Source organism: Oreochromis niloticus, linkage group LG4, assembly GCF_001858045.2.
Source record: "Oreochromis niloticus isolate F11D_XX linkage group LG4, O_niloticus_UMD_NMBU, whole genome shotgun sequence".
Taxonomy (NCBI): Eukaryota; Metazoa; Chordata; class Actinopteri; order Cichliformes; family Cichlidae; genus Oreochromis; species Oreochromis niloticus.
The window spans coordinates 12,217,228-12,241,456 of record NC_031969.2 but is presented as its reverse complement, the minus strand read 5'-3'; the positions used below and the strand labels follow the sequence as shown (position 1 = coordinate 12,241,456).

Sequence of the window (24,229 nt, the reverse complement as noted above, 5' to 3'; positions counted from 1 at the left end):
GAAGTTGTTCCATCTCCGTCTGTGATTCTCTTCTTGCATGTTTTGCATATTGCATTTCGTTTTTTGTTGACTACTTCGTAGTTTATGTACCCGAAAGAAATTACTCTTGGAAGCATTTTTGGCTCGAGCGTTTTTGTTCTTGTTTTTTTCAAATCTGGTTAATTTGATTGGCTGTGCTACAGCCCACGCTCACATACATACGGAGTGTGGTAAGAATGAATGAATGAATAAAGTGAATTAATGGTCCGCACTTTTTATATAATATGTATGTTAAATTTTAGATTTGGGTAAAATATCAAGTCTTTTCAAGTAAACAGGTTCAAGTCCAATTCAAGTCCCAAGTCACTGGTGTAAAAGTCCAAGTCAAGTCACAAGGCTTACAACCTTTTTTCAAGTCAAGTCTAAAGTCATAAAATTAATGACTCGAGTCCAAGTCATGTGACTCGAGTCCACACCTCTGCAACTTTCACCCTTTATAAATATTGGTTCCACTCTTATTTTATTTTATTCTATTTATATATCACCAAATCACAACAACAGTCTCTCCAGACCCTACAATAATCAGATGACCGCCTTATGAGCAAGAACTTGGTGACAGCGGGAAAGAAAAACTCCTCTTTAACAGGAAGGAACCTCTGGCAGAACAAGCTCAGGAAGGGCCAGCCATCTGCTGTGACTATTTGGTTGACAGGGGAGGACACAAGGCTAAAGACATGCTATAGAAGAGTCAGAGATTAATAATAATTAATGATTAAATGCAGAGTCTTGTATAAACACATATAGAGTGAAGACAGATGAGTGCAGAAGAAACACTCAGTGCATCATGGGAAGCGTCCAGCAGCCTAGGCCTAAGGGAGGATTCAGGGTCACTTGATCCAGCCCTAACTATAAGCTTTATCAAAAAGAAAAGTTTTAAGTCTAGTCTTAAAAGTAGAGAGGATGTCTGTCTCCCAAATCCAAACTGGGAGCTGGTTCCACAGAAGAAGGGTCTGAAAACTGAAGACTGATTTTTAAATACCCCAGAAAGTCAGCAGTCCTCTCCGCCTAACCCTGTCTCTTTTTCTCTTCCTTTTCACGTTGCCACTGTGTCTTCATTTATTTGTGTTTTTCAGACTTACATGCTGATAGATCCTCACACTGTTGACTTTATGGATGTATTTGATAAATCTCTTGCTGTCTTTTTAATCAAAATATTTATGATTGTGGATTTTTCTGTGGATTGCCTCTTATAAGCTCTTCCCCGCTACTGCTGCTTTCCTGGTGATGTGAATATTTATGTAACTGCTTGATTCTATTTTTTCTTCTCTCCTTCTTTGCTATTCACTTCATCCCACTGTGACTCTATGGCTTTTTAATATTACGTCTTAAACACTGACTATATTCTGGTCATTTTTTGCCAACTCCATATGCATTTAAAAGTACATTCAGCGACCACATCACAAAGGAGTCATCAGATTTCAGTCTACTGGATTGAGATCTGATGACTGTAGAGGGCATTTGAGTTCAGTGAACTTAAATGAAATAGACAAACGAGCCTCAGTTTATGGTCATAAAGGGATGGACATGTCAGCAACAATACTCAGGTAGACTGGAAGGATGGATCCATGCTGTCATGTTGCTCACACTAAATTCTGACCCTAATGTAGGCGTCAGAAATCAAGAGTTATCGGACCCGGCAATGATTTTCAGTCTTGTATTGTCCAATTTTGGTGAGCTTGTGCCAATTATAGCCTCAATGCCCTGTTCTTAGCTGATGAAAGTGGCACTGGGTGTGGTCTCTGCTGCTGTGCCACATCTACTTCAAGGCTGGATGTGCTGTGTGTTCAGAGATGCTGTTCTGCATACTTTGGTTGTAACAAGTGGCTATTTGAAGTAGCGTTATCCTCCTTTCAGCTCAAAGAGGTCGGGTTTGATTACATATTTGTGTTAAAGAGCAGATGAACAAACATACTTAATGAAATGGCCAGTGAATATATATTTTCCATATTATTATATAGCTTATTATTTGTGAATTAGGTAATCAAAGTTTGCGTTTTAAGTAAGTGATAACTTCGAAGAATGGTGAAACATGCTGAAGAAGGCATGCAAAGTTTTCACGCTTATATAAATGATCTGGTGATGTGAGACCCGGGGAGTGACAGTAAGCAGGACTCATAATTAGAAAAAATTAAAAGCTGATAAAGAGCAGGTGAAACACAATGTGATATCTGCGTTATAGAAACCAGCCTAAGGTGTCTTTGCTTTTGATTAAAGATGGAAATGGCCACACTGGAGATAATTTTAAAGTTTGTGCTGTTCTGGTTCCGTCTTTACTTCTATTTCTTTGGGGAACATATTTGCCAGCAGTGAAGCTTGGTGTTGCCTTTCATAAATCTATACATAAAAAATGAGCCAGGTTGTGTGTTAATGAGCCTCTGCCCCAGAGAAAGCCTCTCCTGCTTCTACTATGAGTGCATCCACCCAGGAATCCCTCACCTCCTGCACAAAGTCACAGTTGGTGCACTCGACTCCCTCAAGTTTGTCTCTTTCCTCTCTTTTCTTAGCACCTCTCAGCACTCACTCCTGTCTGCAGCTCTCCTTTACTGTATGCGGTTTCCCAGCATATCCATAAATACACTGAAAATGGCTTTATCTCCTAATATCCTATTTCCTTATGAACAGCCTGACTCACGTTGTTCTAACTGTTTATTTTCCACATATTTACGTCCAGACTCAACTTTTCTTTCTACTTGCATCGTGTTTTTACTAGCAAAATATTATTACATGAAGACTGGAAAAGCGCCAAAGGAAGGGACGTGGGGGTGCTGTGTTTCGTCCAAGAACTTTCTGTACAATGCTGATGGACTGAATACACCACTGTTCTGCTTTGTTCAGTGCTGAAACTCCAAAAAAGAGAGATGTTTCTTAATTCAAGGCTTAGCAAGTCCAAGAAGCTACAACGCCTTTTCTTAGATGAAGGTCAAAAAGGTCTTCTGTATCCTTGTGGGGCAACATTCACGTTCTTCTTAATGTTTAATAATAAAGTTTAAATACTTTAGATAGTGAAACTTAATCGGAAAGATTGGATGTTCAGGTGAGGCATGAAGTGAAGTTTTCCTAACATACCATGTGACTGCACACAGGATTTTGTGCCCCAGCAGGTGGTTTCATTTCAGGGAACACTACCATCAACAATACCACTGTTTTGAGAGGCAGACAGCAAATTTTTTAGGGTATCCACTTTCATCTGCTTTTTACAAATGTAAAGAAAATACCAGATTTTTGTGGGTTTTGAATGAACAGTCTCTGGATATGTTCAAGCACATTTGATGCTGTTTGTTGTGTTCGGTTTTGTTTCTCATTTGTAAGCCAAAAAGAAAAAAAAGCAAGTACAGTTTTTGGAAATATCCTTTTTTAAGCGTTAAATGAGAATTGATACAATTCACCTGTGTGCACTAAAGATAAACTTTCTGCAAACAGCCAAGTAATCTAACTCATGCTACAGTCTTACTTAGAAAAAGTGTCCAAGCTAGTGGCATAACCAAAATTACTGCTTCTGTGTGCGCTGAACTTGCCTTTGAAATAATTGCTTCGAAGACTTTGAGGACCAGGTTTGTGTCCATTCAAAGTTAGTTGCCATCTTCAAAGCACCTTGATAATAAAAGTGCAATAAGATGGATCCTCGGCTTTCTGTTGGGGATTGAATTGGGTCAAGCTGACAATTACCTGCAAACGTTTGTCATGATATCGCAATCAGCTGTGATAAAGTCTTCATTCTCAGCTGACTGCAGGTTTCCCAACCCTATAAACAGCACATTTGCATACATATGCTTACTCTTGGCCATTGATTGGTGCTCATAACAATTTGCATAGCTGTATGAGAGTGACTGCAATCAGTTTGAGTTAGCCCACGAGTGCGAGCTGTCCAATCACCTTGCAATTGAAAGTAGCTATGCAGAGGTTGGCAGTGTTGTACACTACGTAACATCTTATAATCAGTCTCCAACACCAAAGCTTTCACCAGGGAAACACTGATTTTTTCCTAGTTGCAGGGAGGCTGATATCCTATTTTTACTGTATTGTGGCTGAGCAATAAGCACAAAGACTTGAAACAGAGGAAGACAGACAGATGTGAGACTGAACAGGATTAATGTGACCTGAGGTACGAAAGGGAAACGCTTCCTAATCATTTGTTCATTGCACCATCACGGTACAGAAACTGAACAATACTGCAGTTTCTTTAGTTCAAAAGACCTTGTGCTTTAAGTTGATTGTCCACTATAGGTTGTTTAACAGCAGTGGATTCTCTTTTCCATCCCAATCCATCCCACTCTCCTCAAACAATATTTTTTCTGTCGTTCCTCCCTCTCATCACATCCTCTCCCCTTCATAATCTCTGAACCCCACCTGCAGAGGAACCGTCGGGACACCTGCAACTTTGACAAGGAGTTCACCAAGATGGCTGTGGACTTGACGCCAACAGACAAGCTCGTCATCATGAACCTGGACCAGGACGAGTTCCTCGGCTTTTCCTACATCAACCCGGAATACGTGGCCCCCGCTAATTAACACTGATGGACCGATAGAGGAGGTTTCAAAGCAGTAAATGTGTGTGTTCAGTAAATGTCTGTAGTTCTTTTAGGCCATACTGGGGTATCTCCAAGATTGCAGCCCAAACAGGAATCACAGCACCAAACACTGGATACCAAAGACGTTGAAGTATTGAATCAAAAATGTCCGAGGTGTCAACATCTGCTTTTTGTGCAGGGCAGGAACAAGAGAAAATATCAACCGCTCTAATCCGACCACTTTATTCAGTAGAGAAGCACAAGCTTACCGCTTCACTCGTGTCAGCTCACTCTTTCTTTATTCAACGATAGGATTCCTGATGTGTTTATGGCATTGTATCTGCAACAAGCCTTTCACCGCTCTTAGTATTCTTAAAGTGAAGTATTGTGTTATGTTCCCTTGTGTTATCCCACAAGTTTCACAACATCATTATGACATCTACAAAGCACCATCGTGCAAATCCAGGCTCATATTTTCCTGGCATCGCTAAATTGGCCGCCATAGATGAGCGTTGATAGTTCCAGGTTTCACTCTGGATCCCTGTCATGCACAGTAAAATGGGACCAAGACCTACGAAGCACACTGGAATGTAGATTTGTTGTTTATGTTAATGTTTTTACAACATAACTGGCGTGTCACGGTGTTAGCAATGTAAAGTTTTATATATATTCTAATGTTGTTACTCTTGTGTCTTTGTAAAAATTGTATAGGAGTAAAACTTTCTAACTTCTTGAACTGTATGCACATCTGCATTTAATAATATCAGCCGTATCCTCTGCATTCATCCTGACACACACCGCGAGCAGTACCGCCAACCTCTTCCACTGGGCCATTGTTCCCATCCCACTCTCATGAGGCTTAGCGTCTCACACTGAGCGAGCTTCACAGCCTTTTTACATTTTTTCTTCTTTTTTTTTTACCCCCTCTTTTTCTTTTTCCTCTTTTTCCTCCCTTTCACCCTCCATCCGCCCCTCTGATGCCTCTCTTATTATTTTCAGAATTTGTTTGGCTCTAGCCCGTACGTCTGACAGGGCTTCAGTGGGAGCCTGGTGCGATGAGTCGTCGCAGGAGTTGGCAATGCAGCAGTCACCAGTGGGGCATCCACACGTGCGCAGACGGTGAACGATGAGCTGCTTTGACAGCCTCCAAGGGAGTCATTTCACAAACAGCAATAATAAAAAAGCAATGCTGATTTTTCATGTTTTTTTTATTTTAATTTAAACCACCTGCCTTTAATTCATTTGTGTATGTGTACATTTGTTGACAGTCATCCATATATTAAAATATATGTACGTGAGTGTGTGTGTGTGTGACAGACAGAATTACATGTATGTATGTTGCGTCACACACACACACAAGCACCCATACCTGTATACACCCACTCAGCCATACAGTCAGATCCTCGACTGAGGGTTGGAATTACTAGGTGAAGCGTAACAAGGCGGACAATGACTAAGAAATGTTTGCTCCTGGAGGCACACAAGACATATACTGTAGGTCCGTTGCACAGGCCTAGATTCCCCTCCTCCTCCTGCTGCTGCTTTAATCAGCACAAACAGCATCTTCATGAAAGGACACATGCCTGTAGTGTACATCTTCATTAACGTGCACACAGCATCTTTGAGCTTTGGTGAAACTTTACTCTGCTGTCCTTATGTTTTGCTTCTTTGCTGTATAATATAAATCTTAAAAAAACAACAACAACTGCCTTTTGTGTGTCAGCCATATATTTCTCTGGTCAAGGGTGTAAATATCTCCTAATATTAATCACGCCAGTCTCAGCATCTGCTGTTGACAACCCCACACCCCGAAGCGCTCGATAGCACTCAGCCAGCTGTCTTATGAATTTCTATGGCCGAGTTAATGAGTGAGCGCGGCACACTACATGCGTGTGACTCAGATATGTTAAGCACTGCTCAGTTTTAATATAGGTCTCTCTTTAAATCTGATAAGAAATGTTCTCTTCAGCTTCAGCATCGTTTGACTAAACAGCGCCAACATGAAAAAATGACCGTAACACACGCACAAGCTGGTTTAAGAAGCTAGCAGATATGTTTCACATTAAAAAAAAAAATTACAGGACTATGAGGAAATATACTATGCATGCATGTGACGATCTCTCTTTTTCATATCTTGTTCCATATGATATGGACTTATTCTATATTAAGTGTTGGACTGGTGTGTGTGGGTATGTGTGTGATAGTTTCTTTATTAGACAGTAAAAGGGTTTTTACGTCGCTTAATTTATGATATGTCTCATGTCATTGCTGCACACTTACTGAATATTATTGAAGGACTGTGTTTTGCTTCTATTTGTACAGATATAAATATTTTTGAAGTACATAGGGGTAAGAGTCTTCCATTTCCATAGTTGTATTTATACTCAGAAATCAATGTGTTTAGGGGTAAAAATGATGTATGTAAGTTGCAATAGAAAACATGGAGCGAAAACTATATATAAATATACATCTGTGCTGACTGAAATCCAGCGAGATCTAGATGTTTAGTGCTCTGCCACTCGTACGTGGACTGTATTGGCCTGAAAGTGTCCTTCCCTCCTTTCTCTCCTCCCGACCTTTCCTTTGATCACGCCTTTCCATCTGTCATTTTATTTTCTGCTCTGACCTTTCTCTCCCCTTCTTCCTCTCTTCCTCTCCCACTCAGCTTCCTCGTTTTCTTTCTCTTTCTTCGTTCCTTTCCTCTTGACCTTTATCCCTTCCTGCAGCTTTTTCCCTTGCTTCTCCCCTCGTCTTCTCGAGGCATTTCAGTTTCATTTGCCTCTCATTATCCCTGATTGGTCCCGTTCTCTTCCCCTTTACCCTTCTCTCTTATGGTTTGTAGCCTTTCAAAGGCTACGTGACACTAAACGTAACAACCGAGGAGCTGCTGCTAAGGTTTAATTAACATTTGATGGCTGCATTTTGACCTCACTTCTGCTTTGATTTAGGCTGGGCTTACCTTCTAAACAACAAGTAATTTAACAATAACCTGAAGATAATTTTCAGTGTTTAAATGCAGAAAACTGCAAGAAAAGAGTAAGGATGTGTTTTATGAGATAAGATAGTTCACTGATTTAATAATAATAATGATAATAATGTGTTGTGATGTTTGCGGTTGTAAAGTAATAAATTATGTTGCAAAATCACATGTTGGCTTGTTTCCTTGTTTTTGTGTCTACGCATACTTTTTAATGGCTTTCAGCAAACATGTATACACAAACACCTCTGTAGGCACCACATATGGCCCTTTCTCATAATGTCAATATTAATATAACAGTGATTAATGTTTTATTTGAAGGAAAACTGATGAAAAATTCTGAAGATAAAGGTAAAAAAAAAAGCCCAGAAGAAGAACAAATAAGACGTTGATTTAAAATTACAAATGAGGATAAACTGAATACTGGACCTTTCTAAATGTCTGTGCAACATATACTGTTGTATATATAGAATCAGTGATAGACTTTGTGACCTTATCTCAGTGTAGTTTCTCTCTCAAGTACACAACAAAAGGCAAAAAACAGGAACTTAAATATCCAAGTTTTAGTTTGACCTGTGCAGCTCCACAGATTTAGGATTAGCCACAGGACACAAGTTGCAACTACAGTATGTTAAATACTAGGTCAAGGTCAAGTTTATTTATATAGCACATTTCCAAACAGTCCAAACAAATGTTTAAAAATAATGTAGATTTCTATTTGAAATCCATGCTCTTCCATCCATGCTCTGGGGCGACTGTGGCTGTTGGGAAGCGCACCTGTAACCGGAAGGTCGCCGGTTCGATCCCCGGCCTTTCTGTCCTGGTCGTTGTGTCCTTGGGCAAGACACTTTACCCTACTGCCTACTGGTGTTGGCCAGAGGGGCCGATGGCGCGATATGGCAACCTCGCCTCTGTCAGTCTGCCCCAGGGCAGCTGTGGCTACAACCGTAGCTTGCCTCCACCAGTGTATGAATGTGAGCGTGAATGAATAATGGCATTGTAAAGTGCTTTGGGTGCCTTGAAAAGCGCTATATAAATCCAATCCATTATTAATATATACTGGTATTGTTACGGTTCTGGGTCATTTTGACCCAGCATTTTCAGTTTATGTATTTTGGTGTTTTTTCTTTATTATGGTTTACTTTCTGATTCTTTAGTTGTCCTGTTTTGAATATTATAATCTTAAGTTTCAGTGTTATTCTGGTTAAGTTCAGTGTCTAGTCTGTGCCTGTCATGTTTCCTGTTTTACTTTGAAGGTCTGTGTCTCATGTTAGTGTGTCCAGTGTTACCCCCCCTGTGTTGTCATTATGTTTCATTCGAGTCAGCTTCTCCACTTCTCCTGATCACCTCATGTGTGTATTTAAGTCCTCAGCCTCCCTGTGTTTAGTGTCGCGTTGTCTGTGTTACCCACCCCATGTTTGGTCATAGTTTATTGTCACAGTTCAGGTCTTAGTAGTCAGTTTTTCATGGTTTCCTTAGTTTTCATATTCAACTTCTTTGGTTCTCAAGTTCCGTCTCCTCGCCTCTGTCTGCTCCTGGGTCCTCAACACAAACCCACACATGGTCTGCCTCTGCAGCCCGTGACAGTTATTCTCTATGTGCCACTGTCTAGATGTACTATGATATACTTTGAGGGTCTTTAGAGTAATTTTAGGCTACTTTTGCACAATGGCGCTGAGTTTGCATGTCTGAATCCGGACTGGGGAGTTTGCATGTTGGCCACATGTCTGTATGGGTCCACTCGGGGTACTCCAGCTTCCTCCTTCAGTCAAAAGATGTGCGTGGGGTTGGGTTAACTCCTGGTTGTGAATAGTTGTCTGTCTCTATGCATTAACCCTGCAACAAACTGGCCACCTGTGTACGCTCCATGCTGGCTAGTGACAGCTGGGATAGGCTCCACCCTCCGGATGATGCTGAACTGGATAAGTAGAAGAAGGTGAATGGATGGATGGATGGATAGTTAATAGGGTGAAGGATTCAGGTTAGAAATGTTATTTGTATTTAATTGCCAGTCATTTGTTCTTTGATCTCTGGGCCTCTATTCATAAGAGGCTCCCATTTAACAAGTGAATACTTTATGCATAATCATGATTGTGACTGCATTTTGTGAATAAACTGAAAGTGAAATAAGCATTTGTTCTATATGAGAGCACACAGAGAGAACTGCAAAAGTAAATTATGTCATGCCAAACATGAACCTTCCCTGAAGACATGTTTTGAAAAACCATTAAAATCACTATATGCTGATTGCATGTAGGCATACATATGCAAACACGGTGACAGCATGAACTATGACGGAAACTAGAGCGACCATAAATAAGTGTAAAGTACAGCAGAGGCTTTCACACTTTCAAACAAGGGAACATAAAATTAGACTAAATAACTGTTTATTTGTTTGTTTGTTTGTTTCCCTTAGGCTTGCAATGGTGAGAGAGCGGGGTGTTGATTGGAGCCTGCCCCAAGGCACTGACAGAGGAAACACTGATTTTGGTATATGCGTTTTAGCTCTGTGCCTTTCAGAGCATGCTGAAGCAAAGAAGCTACATGCGATTGCTGAATGAAAAAGAAAAAAAGATGATGGTGGAGGTTCGAGTGAAAAACGACGCTCTCTGCAGCAGACTGACGAGAGATGAAAAAGGAAAACTGACAAAAGCAAAAGATTCTCTTATTTTTTTCATTCAGCGGCTCTTTAAAACGCTCAAGAGGGTAGCATGACAGAGGAGCTTATTGGATTTATTTCACCCTATCTCCTTTCTTGCCCTCTCTTCTACCATCTCTCACTCTCTCTCTCTCTCTCATACAGCCACACAGACGTTTTCATTAGGCAACCATATTAGGCACACCTTCACACCATCAGACATGTGCCTTCACAGCTAAAGTGTGTCCCTCTCTTTCTCTGTTTCTCTATTTCATTCACACCACACCTCATTCTTAATCAATCAATGTCACAGTCTTTTATGTGTGTTTTTACCTAACCTAACACACACACACACACAGTCATGTTCCCATATCTTTATGAGACGTTCACTGACCTGCATTCATTTCCTGTTTGATCATAACTTTAAACCAAGCCTTTAAAGCCTCAGTCACACTCATAGGAAAAATAAGACAGCTAGGAAAAACCAGTGGTTGCCTTTAATTGTTTTGGTGTTGGGTTACTGACATTAAGTAGTTCCTGGTTGCCCAGAGGTTCATCATGCAAGACCGTCAACCTCTGGGCAACTACTTTCAATCACAAGACAATTACACAGGCAATTGAGAAGCAACATGTTTGGAAAAAAGTTGCCATCCGACTTGGACTGATTTCAGTCAGACAGAAGAACTTAAAATAATTGCAAATACTTTACAAATGCAGACAGACCAACTCATTGCAATCAACTGGAATCAGCCTGCGAGTGGTCCCAAATTAATGGATAACACATCTGCTTAATTATTTATATCACTTCCACTGATTTTTTTTAAGTAATTTGCACCCTGCATGGGGTAATGTAGAGAGGAATGACGTGATGGGGACTCCTCCAGTGCTCCAAGGCAACTAGCATCAAGATCCTGAATCCACCGCAATAAATATTTAAGCAAGTAGACGGCAACAGGTTTGCAAATTTCGCTGCTCTGTCACAGTTACAATTATTAACACGAACAGATTGCATGTAATTGCCAACTTGACCCAAACTGGTAGCAGACTGGTTTCATCTTATTGCTGCTGTATCACAATCTTGACACATCTTGAAGACACCAGGTGACAGCGAGTGGAGACTGCAAACAATTTCCGTAATTTTGGTGATGCCATTTTCCCCTGTGTGACAGTAGCATAAACTAAACTCTTCAAGCTAACATCCATGTCCCTGCACCATAAATTACATAAAGGAAACATTAGAACGCATTTGAAACACTTTTCATGTGACAATGAAAAAAAGTGTTTGTCATGCACATTACAATCACCCTGAAATGAATGATTACTTCACATTTAAAGACCTACCACCTACAGAAGACTGAACTCTGGCTGTGAACCGTTGCACTGCTAAATGAGGCAACACACACATCTGAAAAACTCTGATTCTCTCCGACGCACTCACTTTTATACATCATTAAATATACGAGCATAGTCACACAAACATGCCACATCACCACTAGCTGCCCCACAGACCCCATCTGTAAATCTATCCAGCTCACCCTCCTTACGGCACGTTTCTCTTCCTCCAAACAGCTTATCTTTTGCTCTCTAATTTCTCTGTGGTTTTCAGTTTCCTCTAACTTCTTCCTCCTCCTCCTCCTAATCTCTGAACACTGGCCAGAGGTGTGAGAAGGTTCCAGCTCACCGAGCAGAAGCCCTGCAGTCTTCCTCCTCCTCCTCCTCGCTTCAAGAACCTCCCCATCTCTCTATCCCCATCCTTCTGTTCTATTGCCAATAACTGAGGAGAGGAGAGAAAAGGAGAGCAGAAACAGCTCTCCCAGTGACAGAGAAAAGGCAAACATAGGACATTTTGGTGATTGCTAACTTCATGTCCCAAATGCCTTTCTCCACAAGGGCCCCTCGAGTCCTGTCTCTCTCTGCTGCCTACCAACACCATCGCTGTGATCACACTTTGGTTAGAAGTTAATAGTTTGTCCTTATGAAAAGTTCCTGTCAGTAGTCTACACTTTATTTTGTATCTAAGAGAGCAAAAGGGTTTTAAGAGAGGAAATTAATCCACAAGTTGATGCTGATCTTACAACAATCTGCGTTACTCATGGTAAGAAATCTGACTGCAGTTTTTTAGTGTTTGTGCCAACATCCTGAAAGAAACCTAAGATTTCCTCCTGTCGATAGTTTTAAAACACGTGCCTGCTGTGATAAATATATCACAACTGCAGTGTTTAATTCTTAGCAGTAGTACCTTTAGCACTCTGTGTCACCTACATCACTTGTAGTGTCCACTAACTAATAGCATGCTTTTGTTAACAGATAACTTTAAATCTCCACCTCATCCTGACCCTAACCTACCTGGTGTCACCCATGTGCTTAAAAAAAACTAGGGCTTAAGGCCGTGAAATCACAAAAGTTATGTTTTAATGTGGTTATTTTCTCATAGACTTTTAAACAGCCTGACGATAGAGCAGACGTCCCTGCTGACCGTACAGAATAATGAGCTTTGTTTCACTTTTCATACCTGAAAGCCACATCCAGCCTCTTATATACAGTCTGTGCGTATCATGTTCTGCTTACCTTTACAGTTCTATCCCACAGAGCATGCCCGCGATTGTCTTTGCTGACACCCCATACATACATACATAGAATAAAATCAAATTATACCCATTACCCTAATAGATCTCACTGATCAAATTCTAATGTGTTTGCAACACGTCCAGTTCTCCTTTTTCCTGTGACTGTGTCATATGACCTGTGTGTGTCATGTGATCAGAAAGTTGGACCGACAGAGTTCCATATAGTGATCTATATGGACCATCCAGGTTGGGTTGAGGGGGCAGCAGTCTAAGCGGAGACGCCCAGACCTCCCTCTCTCTCTCTAGCTCTTCTGGTGAGGCACTGAGATATTCTCAAGCCAGCCAAAAGACATAATCTCTACCCTGAGTCCCTCCTGAATGACCAAGCTGCTCACGCCATCACTGACAGAGAGTCCTGCCACCCTTCAGAGGAACTTCACTTCTGCAGCATGACATCACTCTTGTCACTACCCAAACCTCATGGCCACAGAGTAGGAAACCTGAAAGTATATTTTATATACATGTTGCCAATGCTGCATTCTTTCAGTAACCTTTTTAAATAAAATATATATCTAAGAGAGTGGCTCAGGGGTGCAGTGGTTAACCTTGTCACAAGAAGATCCTTGGCATGTTCATGATTGTCTGTCTCTGTGTGTGGGCGACCTCTCCTGGGTGCACCCTGCCCCTCGCCCTATGACAGCTAACCCCTTTTGAACTCCATAAGCAGAAGAAAATGAATGAATGGGTATCTAAAAGTCAACTCTCGCCAACGGAGGGTCTCAAAGTTTGGGCTCATGTGAACAAGAAAAATGCAAACATCCAAAAAATTGTAGGTAGCGTTCGTAATCTGCTCAGAGAACCTTGTGCTGCCTTGAGTTTATAGTTTTTAACCATTAGTGAGGCAGTGTTTGTTGATACCAGCTCCATGTGTTAATGTTAGGAAGGGTTAGCCATGTATGATGGATAGAAAGAAGATTTGAAACCGAAGAGAAATGCTCCCTCAGTCTTTCTCTGTGCTGCTTTATAGAATGACACGAACTGTTGGTGTTTCATCTTTTCTTGACACGCTTGCAGGCTGCACAAAACGTTCCCTCGCTGTGCCACTGGTCAGACTTTGGCTCTATAACTTTTATGCTCTACTAAAAAAACAAGAACATTTCATCTACTGAAAAAATGCCGCTTGTATTCTGTAAACTGATTGCATCAACATTTCACCATTCAACCATTTCTTTTTCTATATCCTTTCTTCATCTTCTTCCACCTGTCCTTTCCTCACTTGTTGCCTCCTCCGTTGCCTTTTGCCCACCCTTCATTCTTTTTCTTCCTTATCTCTCCACTTTTCTTCTCAGCCACCATCCAAACTCACTTCGACATCTCCTTTCCCGCCCTCCTTCCTCTCTTCGGCTTCCCTGCTTTCCGTCTCTCACCAGAGGTGAAACGCTGTACTTCTCTTCCTAAAGTCATTTCTATGTTAATGAGTCTTCTTGTGAGATAACGCAGCCGAGCAAGGGCCTCGGACACACACATACACACACACACACACACACACACACACACACACACACACACACACACAGATACACAGAGGAAGAGCAAGTGAAAAGAATGATAGGACCTGTCACTGCACTCTCTGGTGATCAGTTCATGGATTTATTTATTTGTAATCCTTCTCCCCCTGCTCTCTGTGCTCTGTGTTCACTTTTCTGTCTCTCTGTTTTTGATTGTTTTAATTCCTCAGCCTTTAATAGAGTCAGAAAATCAGTCAGTGAGCTGTGGCACCTAAACACTTAAGTGGATGGATGGATGGGCTCCAGAAAAGAAGCCACGTTTCCATTCCTTGCGGTTTAAGCAGGCTACAGCGAGCTTTAAAACCCCCTCTGATTTCCATATGTACACATGTTACTCAGGTATACACCTACGAAACTTGCACCCACGGTCGCGCGCACACGCACTCCGGTGTGTTAAGTGAAGTATGAAGAGCAGACCGCCTCGTGTGGAATCCTTGCTGAAGTGGAGTCATTAAAAACGGTCCGTGGCTCTTTAAGTGGCGTCTGTGCTTCTCTCCCGAGCGCGATTCTCCATGCATCGCTTGCCAATCTCTCTCCCTCTCTCTCTTTTCTAACTAATCAGTGCGGCGCAGGAGCTGCTGGCGCCGCGGCAAGCGGAGGAGAGAGGAGAAAACAGAAAAACAGAGAGAGAAGGAGGAGGAGGGGGGATGACGCTGCGTTTCAAATGAGCACCAAGGACAGCGCCGCACTCAGCACCAGGGACAGCAAGCCACAAAACTACACGCAACCCCGCCTTTGAACACATGCAGTTTGTTTTATTGTGCTATCACAACTTATTTCCCTTTTATTCTTCGCGCGCGCGCGCCGTGTGTGTGTGTGTGTGTGTGTGTGTGGAGACAGCTCAATATCTACTCACAGTGAAACGTGGTCAAATCAAAGCCCAGCATGCTTTGATCTGTCCTGATCACCGCTGTATGTGTGGCACTAATGACCTGCCATACACCCTGTTAACTCTCTACTGCGGGGTCTTCTCCTGCTACCCAGTCGGGTCGCGCAGACCTGGGAATACTTTTGAACCAGTGTGTGTTTGTGTTTCAAGTGAAACTGGCTTGGCTTTATAGAGAAGGTGGTGGGCGGGACTTGCAGCAGTGAAGGCACACTATTAGCTCCTGAAGGGCTCTTTCACCGGGGAACCCAATCCCAGCCGACCGCCTCTGCCTCGGGCGGAGTTTGAGGAGACCCGCGGTTAATTTTAGTTTGTGTTGGTTGGACGGAGAGGAGGAGGAGGAGGAAGGAGAAGAAGAGGAGGACGAAGTGGAGGAGGCGACGGCTGTCTTCTTCTTCTTGTTGTTTTTATTTTTTATTTTTTATTATTTGTCGCCTACCAGCAGGCACGTTTCTTGGGAGCAAACGCAAGCGGGTGTAACTGTCATCGGCCGGTTTGTCCCGGTTGCGGTTCTACACTGACTTCTGTGGAGGATAAATCTGATTAATCCTTTCTTGTTGTGCTTTTTGGACCAATTTAACTTGTATAGAGCATTTCACCGGATACGGTTTGGACTAGTGTCTAAAGCCCGGACATTGGTCATCCAGGGGGATAAAACATGTCACTGTGTCAACAGCTGGAGCGGAAAACACGCGATGGATGTCGGTCAGTCTCCGCTTCGTAGATAACACATGGTCTTTATTCACCGTTCGTGTATTCATTCATTCATTCACTGGACGGGAAGGTGAACAGACGCTGGCCTGCTGTCAGAGACACTGTGGGAAGAGGAGAACCGGTCACAGAAGCGGTGAGTGATGCTTTAGTACAGATTCACGCTGCGGGGGTGACATCGGTACAGACAAAATGATCCCCTGTTTTGCTGTTTTAAAGATGGAGTCCCCCTACACAGACCCTGGCTGTTAATGCTTCACAGATTAATAAGTTAAGAAGGAAAGCAGAAGGAGAGGCGAAGACAAGAAGCTCTCCCCTAACCCCGGGACGAATAACACGGCAGGATGCGTTACCGCCGTTAACTTCCACTCTGAGTGAGTGTGGGCAGTGCCAGCAGTTGGGGACGACCGCTGGCCGTTAATCCTACGTTGTGTGGGTGCGTGCACGCGCCTCTGTTTGTGGATGGTGATGGTGAGAACCGGTTTTTGATGCGCGAGAAAGTGACGTGCCGCTCTCCTACCTTCCCGCCCTTTGCCACGAGCCTCAAGTCAACTCAGCGAACCAGGCAGCCGGGTCCAGCTTCATTTCTCTCTCCATAACCTCCTCACAAACTCGCCACCTTTACCCACCTTCCCCGTGTTGTTGTTGTTATTGCTCTTATCATTTATTTGAGCGCGTGTCCCTCACCCTGACTCTCCAAGTCTCGCGGGATATAAAGGAAATAAAAGGGGTGAATCTAAAAGAGCGGAGGGGAAAAGGAAAGGAAACACACACACAAGCGAAAACAGATTAAGACGAACAGGAGCCGCCTATATGAAGATGCTGATGTGTGACCGCGGCGTCCAGATGCTCGTGACGACGGTGGGCGCGTTCGCCGCCTTCAGCCTCATGACCATCGCCGTCGGTACCGACTACTGGCTGTACTCGCGCGGGGTCTGCCGCGTGAAGAGCAGCGGCGACAACGACACGAGCCGCAAGAACGAGGAGGTGATGACGCACTCCGGCCTCTGGCGAACCTGCTGTCTGGAAGGTACGTGATCAGTCTGACTGGCTGCCTGTCTGTCTCTCCTCTCTCTGCTTCTGCCCGGCGCGTGTGTGTTTGTGTGTGTGAGTGCTCGTGCGTGTAGCTGTTTCCACACGCACACGCCCTGTCTCCCCTACTGTCTGCCTTTTAATACCAGAGGAGGTTTGTGTGTTTGCCTATGAGAGTGTGACAGCAGCCTATAATCCCTGTAACTCACTTCTTAAGCTGCTCTTCTCGACTTCACCCTCCACCGCAGAATAGATCGCAACTGAGTAGATGTGGCTGTCATCACGCTGCATAGCTCTAGGTAGAAATAAAGCACTAACAGGGGCAAACAGAGCGTTATTAGCCTGCAGGCATCTGCACCACTACCATGAACCAGGCATGTGCACACTGGCACCATCACAGTAATGATAGGGGAAGGTTTTTCCTTTGAAGGTGGATTGCACTGTTGTTGCAGGTTAGAGGAAAAAAAAAAAGAAGAAGCTTGTTTTGGCCTGAATGGCACTGGAATTGGGTGTGAATTTGGCAAGCACCTGTTGATTATGGAACCAAAGGCAATGGTGGTTCACTGAATTCTTGCCATAGAGTTTTTGCATAGGCTCTCAGTCATCCAGGTCATTCGGGAGTTTTGGAAGAAAGTGATTGGACTTCTAAATTTCATGAAAATGTTTCACCTTTCAGTTCTGGTTCAGCCCAGAGCCCTTGAGTAAGTCAGAGTCCTATCAGCCGGGTGTTGTAGCGTTCAAATAGTTCCTGCAAGTGCTTGGCTGGCAGTTGGACTGTGTGCTAATAACATACAGCGTTGTTTTTTAACTCCTCAAACTGTGCTTCTGTAACTCTGTGACGAAGCTAGCGTATGTTGCTAACTTTCAGAAATACTGCGAGGCCCCATGATCTGTCATTGCAGAAAAGAAAAAAAAACGTTGTGAATGGAGATGACGCCACTCTTCCATTCAATGGCTCTGGCTCATTCCAAGGACAAAACTCTTAAACACAAGCTAAGTAACATAGAATATGCTGTGCAGTGCAGCGAGGAGTGCTCAAATCTCTACACTGGAGAAACCAAAGAGCCACTCCATAAACTCACCACAAAACATAGAAGAGCCACCCTGACAGGACAAGACTCAGCTGTACATCTGCATGTAGAGGACAAAGGTAACTCTTTTGAGGATGCCAATGTTCACATTATGGACAGAGAAGACAGACTGTTTGAAAGAGGAGTGAGAGAGGCCATCTATGTCCACTGTGAACGACCATCCTTGAACAGAGGGACACACCAGGCATTGAAGAGAAGTTGGTCTTTCCACTGAATCCAGACTTCTTGACTCTTATATCTAGAGCAGGGGGGTCCAACTCCAGTCCTCGAGAGCTACCGTCCTGCAGCTTTTAGACACATCCTTGTTCCGACACACCTGAATCAAATGAATGGCTTGTTATCAGGCCTTTGCCAAATTTGATGGCATGCTGAAGAGGTAATCCAACCATATGATTCAGCTGTGTTGGAGTAGGGATGCATCAAAAAGCTGCAGGACAGTAGCTCTCGAGGACTGGAGTTGGACACGTCTGATCTAGAGTGTATTAGGCTGTAGCATTGACCTTGATGACATGGGGCAGCTGTTGGATTTCCCTTTGCATTAGTGACATGTTAGACTTCAACTTCATGGCGGTGCAGTAACTTTACAATTCACAAGCAATCTACATTTAGATAATGGGGAACTCACAATACTCCAAAAGCCGGATAAATATATTTCCCATTCGACAAAACACAGGAGGAATAATGTCAGTGACAATCAGCTACTACAGGGGTGGGCAATTCCAGGCCCCAAGGGCCGGTGACCCTGCAGGTTTTAGATGTATCCTTGAACCAACACAGCTGATTTAAATGGCTAAATTAGCTCCTCAACATGTCCTGAAGTTTTCCAGAGACCTGGTAATGAACTAATCATGTGATTCAGGTGTGTTGACCCAAGGTGAGATCTAAAACCTGCAGGACACCGGCCCTCGGGGCCTGGAATTGCCCACCCCTGAGCTACTACATCACTGAAAAAGAAGTCAGATGACTCTTCTTTGTGTGACACTGACCAACATTTGACTGATGTAACAGTATCACACAAATTCATATTGAACATTTAGATATCAGTGGTTTAAATAGGCTGTTTTTTTTCCTTGTGCGAGTAAAGTACACAGAATACAGGAACGGTAAGCTAGGCTAACAGCTGTTGTGTTCACTGTAGCTGGTTTACATGAGTGCCAACATGGTAATGGGTGAAACTGTAAATGAGTGTTTGTTTGTGTATGTTATCTTACGTTTCCCTCACTTGTCCAAGGTACATTTCCACAGAGACAAAAAAGGCTAATCTAATCTAATCTAACATCTAATCTAACTTCGTTATCAGCTAGAAGAATTGACAATGTCTTGAAAAAGTTTTGGTTCCAAGAATGTGACTTGGACCTTGTTATTGCCCGAAATCAGATGAAGTCAGCTGGGCCTTTAACATCTAGTCTATCATATTTGATGTATGGGTTTTTGAGACTTTTACATCAGTGTGACTTTTTTTTTCTCACTGAAAAAACATAATACATTGTACAATACATTTAAGGAAATTAATTGCCAAAAAAATGTAAAAAGCCAGATGTAGTAAATATGATACAAATTAAAATTCATATACATCACCCCCGCTGCTTCTTACTTTTTCAAGTCCTTATTTGCAGCATTTCTCCCTTTAAAAACTCTGAGTGATTTTCTTGTTAATTTGGACTTTTTCTAGAAACTCTCAAGGCATTTGGCTGAACATCCATCGTATTTAGCACCACACAGAAGAGTGTGCCTTGATCATAGGGTTTGATTGGCTCTCTAAAGCCTTTTGGCTATATGGATTGGTTCTTATGTAGTTATTTTCTACTGAATTTGAGCACTCAAAGCCTTTTTTTAATAAAGCCTCATTCACCCATTCATGCAAGTGCTTTTTCTATGCCTAAGCAGTTTTAACCTAACGTTCACATATGCCAACACTCTGATGGATGCATCAGAGGCAACTCGGGGTTCAGTATCTTGCCCAACGATACTTCTGACATGCAGGTTGGAGCAGCCTGGGATTGACCCACCAGTGTTCCAATTAATAGACAACTGAAGTGAACTTAAAAAGGAACAATCTGAAACTTGAACAAGATAGAGGACTTTGACACTGTCAACATGTCAAAGTGTGTGTGTGGGGGGGGGTTACAGCGCCAGATGGTGCAGGTATGCTGCTGTACGTTTATGCACACAGCGACACGCACATGTTATTGAATGAATAAACAGACAAATTCCAGGATATTCCCAAACCTCCACATAGGCACAGCTGTGGGATCAGGATGCCAAGTTAACACAATGTCAGCACAATGTCAGTGCATTCACACACACACACACACACACACAGGCTCAGACAATGAAACATCGTTTGCACATATACTCCTTCATGCACGCCTTTAACAACTGCTTTACTTAAGTGAAGAAGCTCTCTTATCTCTTTTGTCATTCTGTCCATCATATATCCACTTAGCACAGTGGTAACACACTGGTAGCCATGCTTTTATAATTCATAGCTGCCCCATAAGCTGACAGGAAGCGGATGTGTGTACATGCAACCTGTACTGTGTCCGACATCAGGGAGCGTGTGAGTGACTTAGACAGTAAAGTAGTGAAGCCTCATATATGCAGTGGTCTTACAGTGGAGGCGAACACACGGAGCAGTTACACATGCATGATGTGCAGCATTTACAGTTTTATTTAGCAGTGAAAAGGGCACCAAGGCAAAAAGAAGACCTTAATTGAAATAAATATTTACTTTAAGTCAATAATAAGTATATAACTAGTAGCGAGCAGGTGGTCTTATTCTAAAGTTTTCACTGATTTTTAAATACAACTAACCAGGCGTAAATGCACCTGCACATGCACATATTCTCTGCTCCTAAATGGAACCTGTTGTGCTTTTATTTTGTGTCATATACATTATTACAGTGATGGATGCTCATTTTAAATCTGTCCAGTGGTTCAAATAATGAGGTCAGCATGTGTATAATTAATCCCCATCTTAAGCTGCCTGAAAAAAAGTTAAAAGACTTGGCCTTTTTTCTGCATATAGCAAGAATTCTCAAACGGTATAGTTTTGTTTGCCTTGATTTCAGATGCACTGTATTTGTTAAAAGGAAATAATATGCCAGCTCTTCATTGCTAAATTATAAATTAAGATTCAGGACAGTGTTTCGGTAATGCGGCCTCAATGCAAGGCATCAGCAAACTGCAATTTTAGATAAGCAAACAGCTAAAAGGAAAGCCCAAAAGAAAAGAGCAGGGAAAGAGCATAATAAGCATTAACATTTAACAACAACAGTGTTCATAAAGTGAGTTCTAGAGGAATTTATAATGGGCTGCTTGTAATTTAGCACACGGGAATGTAGAGTTCTTATAGAATTTAAATAACAGGGATGTTTTCCAGATTCTGGCATAAACACAAAGGACTGTAATCAGATGAATATTTACATGCACTTGCTAATACCAGATGTTAACAGGGACCAGCAGTGTGTGGTGACGTTGGGATTTCTCTAAAGAGGTGCTGCGATAGAATAAATGAGCACAAGGAAAACTCCTTTAGAGAACAGACAAAACATGAATGAAGAGAAACCACAGTGCACATGAATGAAGCGGGGGAGAGGGGTGGAGAAGAGCAGCAAGTGAAAAGTGATGGATGAGCTGCGCGTGCCCTCAGTTTCAGGTGAATCTCTCGGGAGTGTGTGACCACAACGTGGATCTAGATGATCACTCGGTAACAGAGTGAAGGAATAGGGTTTTAAACAGAGACAGAGGTAGCAGTGATCGCTCAGGTGGCTGCAGGAAGGAGGCGAGAAGGTTTAAAGAGGCAGGTGCGGGTTGAGGATTGAAGGACAGAGTGAAAAGGAGGTCACAGCAAAGGGAGATAAGCATTAATTAAATATGTGGGGTGTTTGACCATGTCTAGGATAAAAGCAATCACCTGACTGAGAGGGACAGCAGTAAAGACAGAGGAGGTAAGAAGAATCATTAAGGAGGGCAATACTGAGAGAAGGGGACAGGTACATAAAAGAGAAAGAAGCGAGATTTTCAAGGAAAAAAACAAAGGTGGGGAGAGGTAACATGACCAAAAAAGACAAAAGAAAAGGGGAGGTGTATATTTTATGATTTATATTTTAATATCTATCCAGTCATTTGTACAGTTTGTATTTTTAAACCAAAAAAGCCTTCATATGTGTCCTTTCAAAGAAAAGTCAACCACTTTTGCATGTTCCCATTATTTGCTTAAGTCCTGGAAGCTCCATTTACAGGGGGAGGCCAGTGGGTATGCAAGATCATCAGGCTCTTGTGCAGTGCTCTGCAGCTTAATGCAGATGGTTTTACATGCAAAATGGTGCTGCACAAGAACTTGAAATGTATTTTTGATTGAATAACTGGTTTGCATAGTTGTGGAGAAAACATTTTTGTCCGTTACGAACAATAATATATATTAATACTAAACTTGCACTGAAGTAAAAGCCCAGCTGTATTAGCATCAAAATACAAAGAATAGTCCAACTGATAGATCAACAGGACGATATTATTGCGAGAAATATAGCTCTTTGCCCAAAAAAATGCGCTCAAGAAAATAACTTTCATTTATCCTCCAATAAATGAAAATTTAAAAGGTATAGAAGAAAAGGGAGAACGACACTTAAGCAATGTTATGAATGTTGACATTGCATACTTTGTCCACTAGAGGGCACTGTGCAACTTCCCTGTTTGCAACATGCATGTTTGGAAGGTCACAAACACAACAACTAACTGATCAAGCAAAGTCGGGTGTATACACATAATCCATGACTTGCCACAATAGAAGATTATTTTTAACCTGCACTGTTATGTTATCTTAGCAAGGACTCATAAATGCATGACAAATATTAGGGAAATCTTTTTTCTTCTTTTTTTTATCTGCTCGAAAGAAAAAAATATCGGTCGATATATCAGATTTTTAAATAACCAAATATCTGTATGGTATTGGTCTTAGAAATCCAACTCTCTGGCTCTCCTCTTAAAGTTTAATTCATGGTTTCGCAAATGTGTCTGTCTGCCTGCACATTTCAGTTTGGAGAGGGGTTTTCACCCACTGCAAATGTGCTCCCATGCAATCTGAAAAAATTCTGACCAATACATCTAAATCTACAAAATAATAATTGCCTTATGCTGACCGTTAGTAACTAAATGTAGAAGAGAAGTTGCTCAATATCTCACGGGCTGATGTCACCATGTTCCCCCTTTTAGACACACCCCTGTGTACAGGAAAACTGTAGCGTGTGGTCAAAATGTCTCATTTTATTCACAGTGTTGCTGTTAATATCGCAGTCCTTGATCTATAAAGAGACCCACATGCAGGAGGAAACTGTAAATTTCCTCCTGCATGTGGGAATTTTAAAAGAAGGTAGAAGATGGAGCTGGAAAGAGAAGAAAGCCAGATGTGGCTATGTGCAGGATAAAAGCAACATCTTGGAGAAACAGACATCATCGGGAAACAGATATTTAATCACAGCTGTGATGAAATTAATAGCACAAAAGGAGAGTTTCTACACAGCTGAAAAGCTTGGAAGAGAATGTAAAGTAAAGGCTCCAGGGCTTAAAAGGAAGGAGGGTTTCAGACAGACCTGCAGGACATTTTGCTGTTTCTAAAGAAGGTATCAAGAGAGGGGGATAATAAGGGAAGGTAGGCTAAAGGACAAAGGGAGGAGATCTAGTAGAAGATGAAAAGTTTTACTGCATCTGGAAAGTCAAATCAGAGAATGTCAAGAGAGATGGAGAGATGGACTGAAGGAAGATAGCAATTGTGACAGTAGCTACAGGGAAGGAGGTGTAATAGAGATGCAGTTAGAAGGGAAAAAAACAAAACAGATTTTTGCCAAATTCCCAAGGTCAGACCTTGCAATGCTTAGAGAAACTGCAATACACCGATGAGCAAAATCTGAGATTCTACAGACCTCAGTTAGTATGTTAAATGTTAAATTTCAAAGCAAGCACAGCATATCAGCATGAACACACTACTAAATGTAAGCATGGTGGTGAAGGTAGGGCTGTGCGATATGACCAAAATCTCATATCCCGATATAAGATATTTATCGTCCCGACAACGATATATATCACAAAATTTTTACATTTTCTGTAAATTCTGTGAATCTCGGGCAACTCGATTTGCGTGAAGTTTTTGGGGGGTTTTTTAGCTGGTCGTGTAGCTGGAGTCAAGTGTTTTGATCCATGCATGAAACTATATA

At 42.2% G+C, this 24,229-nt stretch overlaps 2 protein-coding genes across 3 annotated transcripts in view; both read left to right on the top strand.

The window, feature by feature from the left end:
* Window positions 1–7,693, top strand: part of prkcbb (protein kinase C, beta b) — a 101,135-nt gene extending 93,442 nt beyond the window's left edge. Inside the window, exon 17 of the mRNA XM_003454945.5 lies at window positions 4,393–7,693. Within this exon, the coding sequence (XP_003454993.2) occupies window positions 4,393–4,548 (156 nt within the window). The 3' untranslated portion in view covers window positions 4,549–7,693. The remainder of the gene's footprint in view (window positions 1–4,392) is intronic.
* A 7,226-nt stretch (window positions 7,694–14,919) lies between these two features.
* cacng3b (calcium channel, voltage-dependent, gamma subunit 3b) overlaps window positions 14,920–24,229 on the top strand; it is a 39,001-nt gene continuing 29,691 nt past the window's right edge. Inside the window, exons 1-2 of one of the 2 annotated variants that reach the window (XM_003454944.5) lie at window positions 14,920–16,030; window positions 16,114–16,924. In XM_003454944.5, the coding sequence (XP_003454992.2) occupies window positions 16,708–16,924 (217 nt within the window). In that variant the 5' untranslated portion in view covers window positions 14,920–16,030; window positions 16,114–16,707. Of the gene's footprint in view, window positions 16,925–24,229 lie in introns of both variants that reach the window. The other variant, XM_025906855.1, reaches the window with a different exon arrangement.